The sequence below is a fragment of the Chamaea fasciata genome, unplaced genomic scaffold, assembly GCF_029207755.1.
Source record: "Chamaea fasciata isolate MVZ Bird 193981 ecotype frontalis unplaced genomic scaffold, bChaFas1.0.hap1 SCAF_15, whole genome shotgun sequence".
Lineage (NCBI taxonomy): Eukaryota > Metazoa > Chordata > Aves > Passeriformes > Sylviidae > Chamaea > Chamaea fasciata.
In genome coordinates this window covers 9,505,920-9,520,290 of record NW_027094100.1, presented here as the reverse complement: position 1 = coordinate 9,520,290, position 14,371 = coordinate 9,505,920, and the positions used below count along the sequence as shown (strand labels likewise).

General features: G+C 48.6%; 2 protein-coding genes across 4 annotated transcripts in view; both read left to right on the top strand.

Moving 5' to 3' along the window:
• FLT4 (fms related receptor tyrosine kinase 4) overlaps positions 1-6,193 on the top strand; it is a 57,593-nt gene extending 51,400 nt beyond the window's left edge. The window contains exons 29-30 of the mRNA XM_066197106.1: positions 631-716; positions 2,066-6,193. Coding sequence (XP_066053203.1) covers positions 631-716; positions 2,066-2,285 — 306 coding nt within the window. The 3' untranslated portion in view covers positions 2,286-6,193. The remainder of the gene's footprint in view (positions 1-630; positions 717-2,065) is intronic.
• Positions 6,194-9,323: 3,130 nt separating this feature from the next.
• RNF130 (ring finger protein 130) overlaps positions 9,324-14,371 on the top strand; it is a 55,348-nt gene continuing 50,300 nt past the window's right edge. For 2 of the 3 annotated variants that reach the window (XM_066196875.1, XM_066196876.1), the window contains exon 1: positions 9,890-10,253. In XM_066196875.1, coding sequence (XP_066052972.1) covers positions 9,986-10,253 — 268 coding nt within the window. In that variant the 5' untranslated portion in view covers positions 9,890-9,985. Of the gene's footprint in view, positions 10,254-14,371 lie in introns of all 3 variants that reach the window. The other variant, XM_066196877.1, reaches the window with a different exon arrangement.

Below are 14,371 nucleotides of genomic sequence, written 5' to 3'. Positions count from 1 at the left end.
ATTCATTTCTTCATCTGGCACTCTGGGGTTTCTCTCCAGCACAGTTCACACTGCCTTAGTGGGAAACAGGGAGGTTAGATATGTAAACGGGGAGACTATAAAGGACCTCAGAGAAGAGCCTGCTCTTCACCCTCTTAAATCTGCAAACACAGCCTGGTTAAGCACACTGAAATCCTGCCAGGACTAGGTAAACCCAGAGTGCTTATCTGCAGCTCCTGTATCTTGATCCATATGGCAGTGTGCATTAGGGACCCTCCAGGTCTCTCTGAACTGGACTGGTACTGATACCTCCTCTAGCAGCAGAACTGAAGTCATACCTTTAGTCTCAGAGGAAAATATCAACTCTCATAGATTTGATGGTAATACATCTTCCAGCCAGGGAGCACTCTTTATTCCCCAAAGATGGCACTGAACTAAGCACACAAATCTTACCTTTTTATGTGCTGCTTTTAAGAAGGTCCCTAAGAAAATCAGATTCCGGAAAACTATGGAGCATGCTGGTAAAGTGCTCCTAGCCCTTCTTCCCCATCAAACATACACACGATCTCATCTCCTGAATGATTTCTCCTTCCTTCCCACTCTGATCAGTCGACAGGGATGTTACTGATAACTCCTGTTGCTTCCTTCCAGGACAATCAGACAGACAGTGGGATGGTTCTGGCATCTGAGGAATTTGAGAGGATAGAAAACCGACACAGAAAAGAAGGTGGATTCAGGTACTCCTTAAGCCTAGCCACTGAAGCCTCCCTGCTGCCAAATGCAGTGAGACCAGGAGGCAGCTCCTGGTATCTCCCCATAGGCTGCACTGCTTTGGAGCTTTCAGCTGTGGGCCCTGAGCCAGATAAGTCCATGTACTCCTTACTGAGAGGCAAAACACAGGAAGAACAGACAAGCCTGCTGTTTTCTAGGGTTTAAAAATATAAACTGTGCCCATCAATGGGAATGTGCCTGTTAAGATAATGACACACAGTGGAGTGATGTTGTTAATGAGACTATTAATGCTTACTGACATTTTCTAGTGAAATGTATCAGGGCTTGCTCAAGTAGTGGCAGATGGGATGGACAGAAGCTATGTGGCTGCCACCTTCCTCCCTCAGCCCTGACCCATGGGGTACAGAGCCCTGATATGGTGGTGCAAGGATGGGACAGGCCTTAGGAATTCCCACATGCTGACATGGAGTCTGGCAGGTTGAGCTGGCACTCTCAGAGCTGAGGATCTTATGGATGGTAATGTCCTTGACCCAGGCTTTGAAACTGGGTGGGAACCTGTGCAGCTCATCTCTGCCAGAGCAGGCTGAGATCTTGTCTCTGTGACAGTGTGTTGAGCAAGCCATATCACCTCATATGTAGACAAGGCCAGTCCCAAGCCTCTTCCTCACCTCCTCTGCCTCCCAACATCAGATTGGTCATAGTCTTTTCTCTTAGCCATAGCCCTGTGGTCTTTCTGCTCTTGTATCAAACCATCTCCTGCTTCTTGTCCTTGTCCTCTTTTCCCTAAGGCGTGTTCCTGTTGTCTCCTACACCTGGTGTCCCATCTCCTGGAAAACACTACTCTTAAACCTCTCCTCGAATATGTCCCTGCCCTTGCTCTTGTGATTTCTTGCCAGCCACCTGGTATTGGCAGGCACTGAAATGGGACATATGATTTCTGCCCACATCATCATCATCTTCCTTTGTTTCCTTTCCCCCATCCTGGCAGTTGGTTTGTATCAATTTCTGTTATTCCTGCCAGATCTAGAAGCAATTAAGGCAATGTCTCTCATCTCTCCCTACTCATTGGGTCCCAACCCTTCCCTCTAAGCAGAAGGTATCCCAAAGGTATCTGGAAGAGCTGAAGTAAGTGTGCCAGGTTATGTGTAGACTTGTCACAGAGCATACAGGCTGTGCTTAGATTTAGAGCAAGGCCTGGTTTTGTGCTTTGAAATGGAGGTGCAAGTCCATTCCTGACCCTGTCTCTGCCGCATACATTAGAAGATGCGATTTTCTGATGATGGGATCTCTCTAAGCAGGAGAGAGGCTTTCTAGGAGTGCCAAGGTTAATTCTCTGTGTCTCTCTCCCTCACAGTAGTAAAGGGCCCAGTCGAACCATGGAGCTGTCAGGGGAGCAGTCAGACCTGCGGGGCAGATGTCGGCCGTCGTATGGGTCCCAGGTCGGAGGCCAGACTTTTTACAACAGTGAATACGGGGAGCTGTCGGAACACTCTGAGGATGGCAGCTGCACCCCGCCTGGAGAGGGGGCCAGTCCCCCCATTCTCCACACTTCTTTCTTCTCCGAGCAGTACTAATGGCACCAGGCCCTGGAGGCGACTGCCAAGGCCCTCCATGCACGTCATCAGGGTCACTCAGAGCTTCTCCTTCAACCTGTGTCCAAACCCAACAGGGAACCTACCCCAAACGGACGGGGAACACTGATGTCCTTGGAACCACAGCATGAACCATGCAGCACCTCCAGCCGCAGCTTCCCTGTGCCACGACTGGAGAGAGCATCTCACTGATTCCTCATGTTTCTTTCATTCCTGCACCTCAGACAGATGAATTCGGCTGGAGAGTGGGTGCCTGTGTTCAGCACTATGACACCTTCTGCCTAACATCCAGCCTCCGCTCAGATCAGCTTCCCATTCAGAAAGCCCATTTCAGGTCAGATATAAATAGATCTCTCTTAGTCTCAAGTTTCTTCCTGGTGTGCAGCCTGAATGTTTTTCCTTGGATTGCTTCCTCCTCCCTTCATCATGATGTCAGCTGCTGAGCTGTGGAGCAGAATCAAAGGGAAGAAATCCCTAGCGGTATTAGCAGCAAGAGCAGGACATTTTAAAGAGGTGTACAGAGAGATCCCGAGGGATCTTTGTAAATGTTCATGCATGCTGCTCATCCTGAGTAGGTGCCAGCCTCTCCATCTCCTCTGCGAGCAACACCCATACCCCTCTCATCTCTGCTGGGGGGAAACCTGCCAATCTGCCTTATCACAAGGATTATTTTAGCCATCTCAACACAGCTAGTACTGAGTAGGTCATCGGCTGATGGCTAAAGTGCTCCCGGTGAGATAAACAGCAATGTTTTTGCAGGCCATGTATGAAACAGGTTCTTTTATGATATCTGCTGGGAGGGGGTTACTCACAGGTCTGCTGCTCTTGCCTTCCCCTTCTCCCAGAATGGTGCTGAGATCATTTGTTGCTCGAGTGAGAAATTAAAGCAAAGCTAGGTTAATTTGAGCTGGCTTCTAAACATAGAATTTGCTGGGAGGAAAAAGATCAAAAGGGCAGGGAGTGAAATGTTTATTTTCAAGCTGCTGCAAAGCATTTTGGAAACAATGGAAGGAACAGTGCTCCAGCAGTAAGGTGCTCTGGGTTGCATCCCCTTGTGTATTGACATCACTGAACACATGAAGCCCAGCACCTGGCCAGGGTTCAAGCCCTGATTCTCCTGGATGGACAGTTCTGCACAATTACCTTTCCTGTCTCCCAAGTTCCCTGACTCAAAGGAGGCACTGTCTGACCAGAGGGCTCCTCTCCAGTTTCTTTTGCAGAGCTTCCAGCAGAGCATACCTGACTCCAGAGGACTGAGAGTTATTTGCTGAGGAAACATCTCCTCACTTTGGTCTTTTGTTTCTAAAAGATAACATATGAATTCAGAGCTCTGGGGAACCTCGGCAGCCCCTCTCTATAGATTTCTGTACTGCTGCCTCACCACTTCCCACCTACTTCTTTCCATCCTGCTCCCAATCCAAGAGCTCAGCCACAGAGCATGATTACATCACTACCACAGGAGTCTGGGTGAAAAGGCTCATTTGAACAGCTTGTCATCATCTTTTCTCCCACATGCCCATGGCTGGCAGAATTCTGTGCACCGGGGCATCTCAGCACCAGGGAATTACTGCTTGTGGGCCACACCTCTGTCACAGAGCCAAGGGTTTGGACTTGCAAAACTGTGTTTCCTGTCAGATGTACAGCTTTCCCAAACTGTATTTCTTTTCCAGCAGAGGGTTTTATGCGTTTCACTACGTAAGCCTGAGAGTCCTTATGGATGATGTTGCCAAGTCTTAATTATAGTTCTCCACAGAAGTGTAATGGGGAGATTTATTTAGCACATGGGAAAAGCACGCCTGTCATTCAGATTCTCTAAGCCTGTGCAGCTTGTTCAATGTTCCACTCCCTTTTTGTGTCAGCAGGATGACACGGCTGCAATTTCCATGGCAAAAAAGAGGCACAAAACCAGACCAGCTTGAGCCAAACTGGCTCAGGATGTGGAATTGGAAACTGCATATGACAATGAATTCCCTGACTTCTACTGGTATCCCCTGAAGCTGCCAGGAATTTAAGCATCTTTAAGTAATTGTTACGACTCAGTAAGAACCCTCTGGCAGGAGCTGCTGATGAGCCAGGACAACGAAGTAGGACAGCCAACAGGGTGTAGGCCAGATCAAATTCTCCTGCCCTCATCTTGCCCTGCTTTTTGAACCGGTGGTTCCCTTGGCAGAAGGAAGGCTGCGTAAGACTCGTGCTGCTAAAGGTTTCCACTGGCATTATTGACAGGGGTAGAAGGTGACTAGCTGAGCTAAATTCAGGCTGCTCGCTGGGTGATATGCATCCATAGGACCTAGACTCTCTTGTTCCAGTGCTCCATGAAGAGTTCTCTGCCTGGAAACAGCTCCAACTGAGAGAGGGCCCAAGAAAGAGGACTACAAACAAAATAATAGTTTAAAAAAAAAAACTATTTCAATGTAGCTGTAGGTCCCTGTCCATATGTAAGGTGTGTCCACATGACAGATATGTGCCAGCAAAGCATGACATTTGCTGGGCAGAGGCAGGATTCCTCAGCAGAAAGAGGACAGAGGCATCTTAGTGCCCAGGCTGGTTGTCAGCATGGACATCCAGCCAATACAGCTGCACTTTTTCTCTGGGTTCAGCTGTAAAATGCTCACAAGCATCCTTGTGGAGAAGGGTTATTAAAACAATTGTTAACGATCCCCTGCTTCACCCTCAGGAAAGCACTTCTGTGTCATCTGATTTTTTCAACTCCACAGAAGTTTATTTTCTCTCTCTTGCACCATCTAGATGGAGGGTGGAATCAGATCCTATTGTGTCTGTGTCAACAGCATTGTATGAACAATGCAGCCTGATAGGAGCAAAAGCTGGCTCCTCTTCAGACACTCCTGCTGATGAAGAACAACTGTAGTATGGGATATTGAAGAGCTGTTGAGACAATTGTACTTCTGCTCTCTAAAGGTATACTAAAATTGGATGTACAAACCTGATAACCCTTCCCACTCTCTTGAATTATTTCTGGCTTTTTATTTTTACGGTCTCCAGATAATCATGAAGTGAAGCTGGTCTGTTTTGGTTTTAAGATGTGAGACAGGAATGTTGTCTATCTTTCCACAGCAGCAAGGGAGTATTTCAATGTTTAAAACCCAGGTTTCGATACTTGTGCCTGCTCTGTTCACAATGCACTCTCTGTTTTGTTTTGTTTGGGCTTCTTACTGGAACTCCACATTGAAGCTAAGCTATTTATCATCATCACTGTCCTTTAAAATGGCTGCTTCCACTCTATGCTCAGTCTCACTTTCCTTTACAAAGTGTTGGTGTTGAGAGGACATTCCTCCCTCCTGAAAACAAAGTGTTGGGTCCCCTACTTGCAAATACACGTGTGTCTCTGAAGAAAACTCTGTGTATCAAGTAACACTACATTTATATTGCAATATTTTAATCTGGTACCCGTTGTTGCTGTAGCAGCATTCAGTGTTTCAATGGGCTGCCTTTGAAGCAAGTAGGCTAAAACAGGGGTGATGTGTGAGTACAAAGCATGGTCTCTGTGTGTGTGTGTGTGTGTGCTGTGGGTGAGTGTGTGGGTATTTGCATGTGAGTTTTCCTACCAGTGAGCGTATGTGAGTGATTGTAACTCACGTTGAGTCTTGTCTTTGGAAGTTCATGGTTATATATCAAACCAGTTAGAACACTGCTTCCTTTCCTCTCCTCCTATAGTACTTGTTATCCTTTGTCATTAGGAGTTTTGTTGTAATATCTAAATGTGAAAATGAATAAAATCATAACTGGCAGCTGTTCTCTGGTTCCTGGGGCCACTTCTGCCCCTGGGGCAGCCCAGCCCCGGCCTAAGCCATCAGCACTTTTTGGGTTTATTATTTTTACTTTTGTGTCCGTTTGCATTTCCCTGCATCCTCTCGGAAACAGCTGGATCTTGTGGCATTTCCATCCAGGATGAAACTCTGTCTTTTCTTATGGTGAAGTCATATTCTCTTTGGCCAAGCTCGCTGGCAGAAGCAAACACAGCACCCAGCCCTGTGCCCCAGATCACAACCCTTCCTGTCACCTCGGCCCTGGGGGTGTCAGCCCTGGAGGTCTCCAGCCTTCCTGTCCTCATTCACCACACCAGGGGAACCAGAGACTCCCGGACCTCCCTTCTCCTCAGGGAACCCCTCCCGGACGCCCTTGCTGAAGGCAACAACACCCCCCGGACTCCCCTTCTCCACGTGGTACCAAACCCCCATAGACCCCTCTTCTCCTCAGCGCATCAACCCCCTCAGGACCCCTCTCCCTCCAAGGGCATCCAACCCCGCCTCGGACGCCCATTCTCCTCATGGCACCGACACCCCGGACCGGACCCCCTGTTACTATGGCACCAAATCCCCTCCCGACTGCCCTTCCCCTCACGGCACCGGCCCCTCCCCGTGTGGTCTCCTGGCGGTGCCGCCGGCGGCCCGCAGGTGGCGCCCTCCCCACGGCGCCCGCGGGCCCCGGCGGGAAGATGGCGGGCGGGCTGGTGGCTGTGTCACAGCGAAGACAAGGGCGGCACCGCGGCTGGACGAGGTGTTCGCTGTGAAATGGGACACGAGTGGATTCATGAGCATTTCGCTAAGGAACGGTCAGGCACAGCTCCCTCCTTGCCACTGCGTGGACCCGTGAAGGCATCAGCACCATTTGCCTGGCTAAAATAATGTCCTCCGAGGAGCCGTCAGTGGCAGAGACAGCTGAGGGGACACAAGGGGGCCATCTCCTCCCCTCTCCATTGCATCCCTTCATCCAGCTCCACTATGGGGTGAAAGCATCCAAAACGACCTTTTCGTTTTCCTTTGTCCATCCAGGGGCCTGCCCGTCTGGGGAACAAGGAGATTGAAGCTGTTCTACTGATGAAATATCCTATTTTGGTGCATCCTAGAGCAGTGCTTGGCTGCTCCTCTTCTGGGGGCCGTGACCCTTCCCTGTCACCTCAGTCCTGGGGGTCTCAGGCCTGGAAGTCTCCAGCGATCCCCCCCTTGGCTGCTCCTCACCTTCCTTCCAGCGCATCCACAGGGCATTCATAGGACAGGCTGGGAGGCAGGTGACGAACAGCCTCCAACCGTGTGAGCAGGGATGGGGATGGGGATGGGGATGGAGCCAAGGATGCAGCCCTCACACAGGCATTGGAGCACCATTAGAAATACAGCCCACAGGAAACCGGACCGGGCAAAATAAAAACCATTTCATGAGGTTAGGAAAGAACTGGGGATGCTCTGGTTGGGCCCCTTGTTTTGCTTCTAATATGGCCAGTGAATCCTTCCTAAACGCTTTTCAAAAGGGCTTTGAGATCCTTCTCTGAAGGTCAGCACAGTGATAGCAAAAAAATCCTTCAGGCTCCCAGGACTTCTTGGCCCCTTCTGAGGATATTTCGGCAATAAAGCACATGAGTTTGCATCAGAATGATGCAGAGCTCTTAGTGCTGAGAAATCGAAACAAGAACAGCTCCAAAACATGTTCTGCACACTGCAGTGTGTGAGCAACAGCTCTCACCCTCTGGCTGGGGTGAAAGTTTGGGTGAAATGAGGAGGCAATCAATAGCATGTGGTTCCTCACCCAGCATGTACCAAGAAGGGCAAAATTAATTAAAAAAAAAAAAAAAAAAAAGTAAGCAGAACATTCAGTGGCTGCTTCAGAATTATTTCCTGGATTGTATTGACATTTCTACAAAGCTTTGCAGAAACAGCTTCTCAGACGATTTTACAGAACCACACATGCCTTTAGCAGAGTCCATAGGTCCCTTCTGCTCGGAGATGCCGGTTTGCAAGCATGCTGCTTTCCTTGGAAATGGAACAGATCTCTCCAAGGGCAGGATAAAACTACTTGCATTTCAATGAAATAAGCAGACTGTGCTTCGACAGTGTTATCTTATGTGTGTGTGTGACCAGGCGCATCACAAATGAATAAAATGCAAAAGCTCCCAGAAGAAAACTGGTTAATAAAATGCATAGATTAAACACCAGGCTTATCTGAGGGCCTTCCCGTGCAGCTGAGGATATCACCAAGGAGACTATATCTCAAAAGAACAGCTCTACAGTCATTTTTTCAGAAACTTAGAAAATATCCTAACTCACAGTCCTGCAGTAATAGTTCTCGTTGCTGTAACTAATTTTCAGTTAGTTTGCCTTTCAAAATCCAAGGAGGCCATTACACTATTTTGTTACATCTCCCAAGAGGCTGAAATTCTTAAAATTATGTTAGTTGATCATTCATCAAACCCTGTTTTACAGTATTTCCTGGGATTAATATTTATTAACAATATTTGAGTATTTGTACAATTTCCCATTTTAGTATGTCAGAAGCAAGTAACACCAAACAGGGTAGGAGTGACCGAATCCTGGCACAGAGGCTGTGCTGTTCCTCCCCCAAAGGCCCATTCAGTTCTACCTGGGCAGACTGAACACATCCCACTTGGTTTCCACGCACACAGCTCTTTCACCCCCTATTTCTGATAAGCTTTAAAACTCCGTATCTTTTTGGTGATCAGCACTCCTGAGCTAGAAATACTTCTCTGAAGAGATGCTGAGGAGCCATGGGTCCTAGCATCTTAAGCTGCACCAGGGAAGGTTTTGCTTGGACATTAGGAAGACTTTCTTCACAGACAGGTGATTAGATATTGGAACGGACTGCCCAAGGAGGTGGTGGAGTCACCGTCCATGTAGGTGTTTAAGGAAGGACAAAGTATGTGGCATTCAGTGCCATGGTCTAGTTGACATGGTGGTGTTTGGTGACAGGTTGGACTCGATGAGCTCAGCGGTCTTTTCCAACCTAACCGGTCCTGCGATACTGTGACCGAATTCCTTACGGAACCGCGGGTCGCCGAACCCCGGCGCCCTCCCATCCACCCCCACGACCAGCTCCCACCACCCCTGGCCACGCCCCATAATGACATCATACACACTGGCCCCGCCCTTTGTGCCGGCCCCGCCTCCCCGCGGGCGTGGTCCAAGCCCAAGCTCCGCCTCTCGCCCTCGTGGCGCGGGGCGGGGCGTGCGGCGGCTGCGCAGAGCGCGGAGCTGCAGTCGAGGCGCGGGCGCGGAGCCGGTGGCGGAGCCGCGGGACGGTGCGGGGGCCCTGCCGCCCTCGGGGCGAACCGAGCATGAAGCGACGGCTGCCGGCTGCGGACGCCGGGCTGGGCACTGAGCTGCGCCGCCAGCCGCACTGAGGCGGCGACGAGCCCCGAGGCGAACCGAGGCGGCGCGGCGGGCCGAATCCGAGGCGAGCCCCGCCGCTGTTTGCGAGCGCGACTGAGGCGGCAGCGGCGGCTTCTGCCGGCAGCCTCCTCTGGGCTGGCGAGGGGCTGCGCGGGGAGGGGGCCGCAGCGCCGCCCCCGCCTCCTCCCCTCCCCTCCCCTCGCCCGCCAGAGCTCCCCCGCGGAGGCGGGCGGGCGGTATGAGCGCGGCGCTCTGAGGGACCGGCGGAGCCCCGAGGGACCGGCAGAGCCCGGCTTTCCCCGAGCAGCCTCCCCCGGGGAGCCGCGGCGGCGGATCGGACTCGGCTGGGACCTGCCATGACTCCCCTGGCTCCTCCCATGGCATGAGCCCGAGCTCTCCTCCCCGCTCCGCCTGCTTTTGGTCTCTCTCCGCTCCCGGGCTGTCAGATGGGATAGGACACACCCGGGCGTGCGGGGCTCGACGCTGCCGCGGGGGAGCGGCGGACGCAACCGGTGACGGCCGTCGGCTCGCCTGGAGTCGAAGATGAGCTGGCGGTGGGCTCGCCAGCACTGGAACGGCGGCTCCTCCGTGCTGCTGCTGCTGTCGCTGCTGCTGTGGCACGGCCGGGTCCGGCCGGCCGGCGCCGACAACGCCAGCCAGGCGTACTACACCGCGCTCATCAACGTGACGGTGCTGAGCCCCGAGCGCGGCGGCCCCACGCTGCTGCGGATCGACCGTGGCCGCTACGGGCAGGACTCCCCGAAGGTGGAGGTCAAGGGGCTGCTGGTGGCTCCCGTCCCCATCAACGGAGGTAACGCTTCCCTCGCTCGCTCCGGGTGGTTGGTCCTTGCTTGGGCTGGGCAGGCTTTCCTAGAGAGCTCTGACAAACGAGGAGGAAGAGCTTGCCCAGAGGAAAATTAAATAAATCCACGCTCTTAGAGTGTTGGCTTGAATAACGGCTCAGCAAAGCATAATGTGCTTTGCAGCATGGATCCCAGTAGATTGGGTGTATTGATGAGTGAAGGTGTTATTCCTTAACTATTTACAGAGAGGGTAGCGATAGTTGACAGTGTTTGGTTACAGCATTGCCTTGAATCTCAGAACAGCTGCATAGCCATCTCGCTGTGCACCTGGGCAGCTTTGGCAACTGCATGAAGTCACAGTTTTCCAGTGTGCAGTTCCTAAAAACGCTGTTTAATCTGCCCATCAAAACTTGGAAGGACTGAAGCTACCGAGTTGTTGCTCTTCTAGCCAGCCCAAAATGCGCTTGTTTGCAGTACTGAACACTGGATAGAGTATCCAAATAAGTTTTCTTTTAATTAAGCGAAGCTGTTGCCCATCAGTTCTTCTTTTGGTGAATGTTGGGGTTTATGTAGAACGCTAATTTGAACAGCTGAGAGTGTTGTCATGATTTTTGCCTGAAGCAAAACCGGTATCTTCAGTAATAGTGATGTAGTTTGAATAGTATCTTATTTTGAAAACCATTTTTGATATTATCTAAAATGCCATCTTTAGGAAATGGACCACTTGATGGAATACAGTGGGTCCCAACCTGCCTCCTGGACAGTAAACATCTGAATAATGTACGAAGTGAAATACTGTAGTCAGTTAAAACTGTAAAGTCTAAGTGGTGAATACTAAGAGTGTTTCAGAAGAACTGATAGCACAAAACTACGGTATTATTAGAAGCTTTAGAGAATTTGCCAAATTTTAAGATCAGGGAAATACTTTGATGCTTCTTCAGAACAAATGGATTCTCCTAGGTAGCCTCTGTAATCTTCTGGTCTGGATAGATCAGGCTGTGCATCAGCAGGTGCTTGGCAGAATCACTGGAGCTCAGTTTCATTAACTTTTCAAAATATAACTAGAATATATTTACAGGATAGATTTTTGGAGTAGAAGGGTGAGGAAGCAGAAATTGATGAGGAAGTCTGCTGGAAAATGATTTTTGTTTGTACTTCAGATCCTGTCTGTCAGCTGACATTAAATATGTTGCAGTCATTCTTCTGCTTCCTGATATTCCTCACTTACATTCCCCCAAAACCCCCTTGAAATCAGGAGTCTGTCCTGAAAGTTTTAGGCATGTGAACATTGTTACTACAGGTAGTTCTTTAATGGGTTTTAAAATACTGCCTTTTAATACATGCAAGGTATTAAAGCACTTTATTTTTTTGAGCTGCATTGTCGAGAAAAACTTTTGATACTAATTTCTTTTAAGCTGTTACTTTTTCTGCTTTCTTTTGATATGCCTTCACTAAAGTGCAATTTAAACACTGAGGGAGGCTTTGACAGCATTTTCACAGGCAGCTGATAACGAAAAGAGCTAAATAAAATTATAAACAGCATTTTTATACCTACTGCTAAGTACTATGATGAATAACTTTATTGGGAAAGCACAGCAGGAAGTGTGAAAATGTCAGACCTGACATGGTTTGACACAGTGCAGTTGTTAAAACTTTATTGTCAATTTTGGGGGAAATTGAGTTTTGCCCTTCTGTTTCATAACAGACAGCTTAAAACAAGCACAACAGTAGTTGTCTTCCTGACTTTTAGATACTCTGAATTGTTCTGTAGAGGTTGTTAAATACTTGCATTTTATTTGAATTTTGCTGATGTGCCTGTGGTTTAAAAATGTTTCATGTAGTAAGAAAGACTGGAATATTTTATGCTTTTAGTTAAGCTGTTCTTGAACATCTTCTGCTTTTTTTATATTCACATTTGATAAAAGATGATGCAGTCTTGCTGAAAGTAATTGCTCTAATGTTTTTTTAATCAGCCTATTAATGTTGCTGTAGAACTCATTTGCAGTTTTTTTTCCTAATAGCTCTAAACATGAGTAGCTGCCAGCCGCTGCTCTTAGAGCAGTAAATGCTGTACCCCAGTTTTCATGTATCTTCAGGAGAAAAGGACTCTATAATTGTTAACTTCATTTGAAAATACCTTGAATTTGAAGCTGCTTTGATGTCAAGCATTCACCCATTTGTGGGCTGTCTTTGAAATTTTCACAAATGTGGGTGATCTGTTAGCACCTTGATGGCATGGACTGTTTTAGAGTTGAAGTGTCCTTAATTTCATTTTTTTGCATGCTCTCTAAAGAATCATGGAGTGGTTTGGGTTGGAAGGGATCTTGAAGCTCATAAAGTTCCAACCCCCCTGCCATGGGCACGGATGCTTTCCACTAGACCAGGCTGCCCAAAGCCCCATTCAGCCCGGCCTTGAACACTTCCAGGAATGGGGCATCTCGTTACATCCCTTACTCATTGCCTGCAGGGAAATAAATGAGTTTACTGACTCAAGATTTAGGGACAATGGTCTGCTGCTAACCACACACCATTTGTAGTTTTAAGTGTTCTGTGATGTTTCTTGACTTCTGTTCTTGAATATTCCCAGTATTTTATGTGCTGCTTTTTGAAGATGCCAGTCCCATGTGGTCACCCGTCCTTGAAATCTCAGTGCAGCTTGTTGTCAATCACATCTCCCGTTTCTTTAGCAGGATTTCTTTAATGGAATTCAACCTTGTCATGTTAATACATGTACTAAAACTCTTTCCGTGTTCTTTTTATAGAGCTTGTGTGAAATGGATAGGGGCTTTCAAAGGCAGTGTTCCCCTGGGGGTGGGGTGGCAGTAATTGGCATGACCGCCTGTGAATGTGACTTGTGAAAGTGCAGCTCCAGCAAGCTCGTGGTCACAGTTGGCTGCTGGGTGTTCATTCAGCACCTGTGTGGGCAGATTTTTCCAAGCACATTAAATGCAGGATAGCAGCATAGTTCTTTATTAATCTCTCTTCTGTTCTTCTACTTTGAGTTCCTTTTCTTACCTCCTCTAATTTGTTAATCTCTTTCTTGTTGTGACTTAATTTCTTATTAGAAGAGTGTTTTAAAACGCTTCTGGACATGCATGCTTGTGGATTCAAAAAAATAAAAAGCTCCTTTTGTTGTGCATGGAAAGATAGAAGTGAAATGCATCTTCACAGCCTGATGCAGGTTTTCTGATAGTTTAGCTCAAGCTTATAGTATTCCTTCAGTGAGGTTCCAGAATACTTCTCAGTCCCTTACTCTGTTATTTTGTCTTTGTACAACCAGACTTTTTCATAGAATCATAGAGTGGTTTGGGTTGGAAAGGAACTTAAAGGTTGTCTAGTTCCAAGCCTCCTGCCTTGGGAAGGGACACCCTCCTAGAGCAGGTTGGTCAAAGCCTCACCCAACCTGGCCTTGAAAACTTGCAGGTCATTTCAGCCCAGTCCTCTCCCAGCAGCTGCCTGAGCACTCCTGGATGTCTGTACCTGCACCGTGCTGGTGTTCAGCCGTGGGCCACTCTGACACCAGTTGCGGTGCAGACCTTTAGGTGTCAGGCATATTCCCCTGGCCATGGCAAACCAAGCTGGAAGCCAGTGAATACTCAGCTTAATGGTTCTTGGTAGAAACTGCAGTGCTTTGTGGCTTAGTTCCCTCAAAAACATTCTCCATAGGGAACAGGACTCTTTGAGGCTGTTGAATCTGGGTTACTGCTTTTTTTCTGTGCTTGGATTCCGGTGTGAGGACTGGTAATTCAGTCTTGTGTGTTCTTAAGGGTCCCCTTGCAGGACTTGCTGGGAGGTAAGGTTTTGTGCACCTTGTCTGGCTTGGGAAGCTGAGAAGCAGGCAGGATGACCAGGACTGGTGATGGGGCTGATAGGAAGGAAAATAGCAGCACTGTCAAACTTGAAATGTTAAAATTCACTGAGCCAGTAGGTCAGGAACGAGAGGGTGAAGAGGGGTGGAAAGGGATGGAGTCTAAAGGGCTCGTAGGGAGGTGGTGGTTGTACAAAAGCTGCTTTAGAGAAATAGCTCATAGGAAGGAGAGCTCTCCCAAAGGGGTATAAGGGTTGGGGCTGGGCAAGGAGACTGAGAATGTGAGGAAAAACACATGTTAGAAAAAGGTGAAAGTGT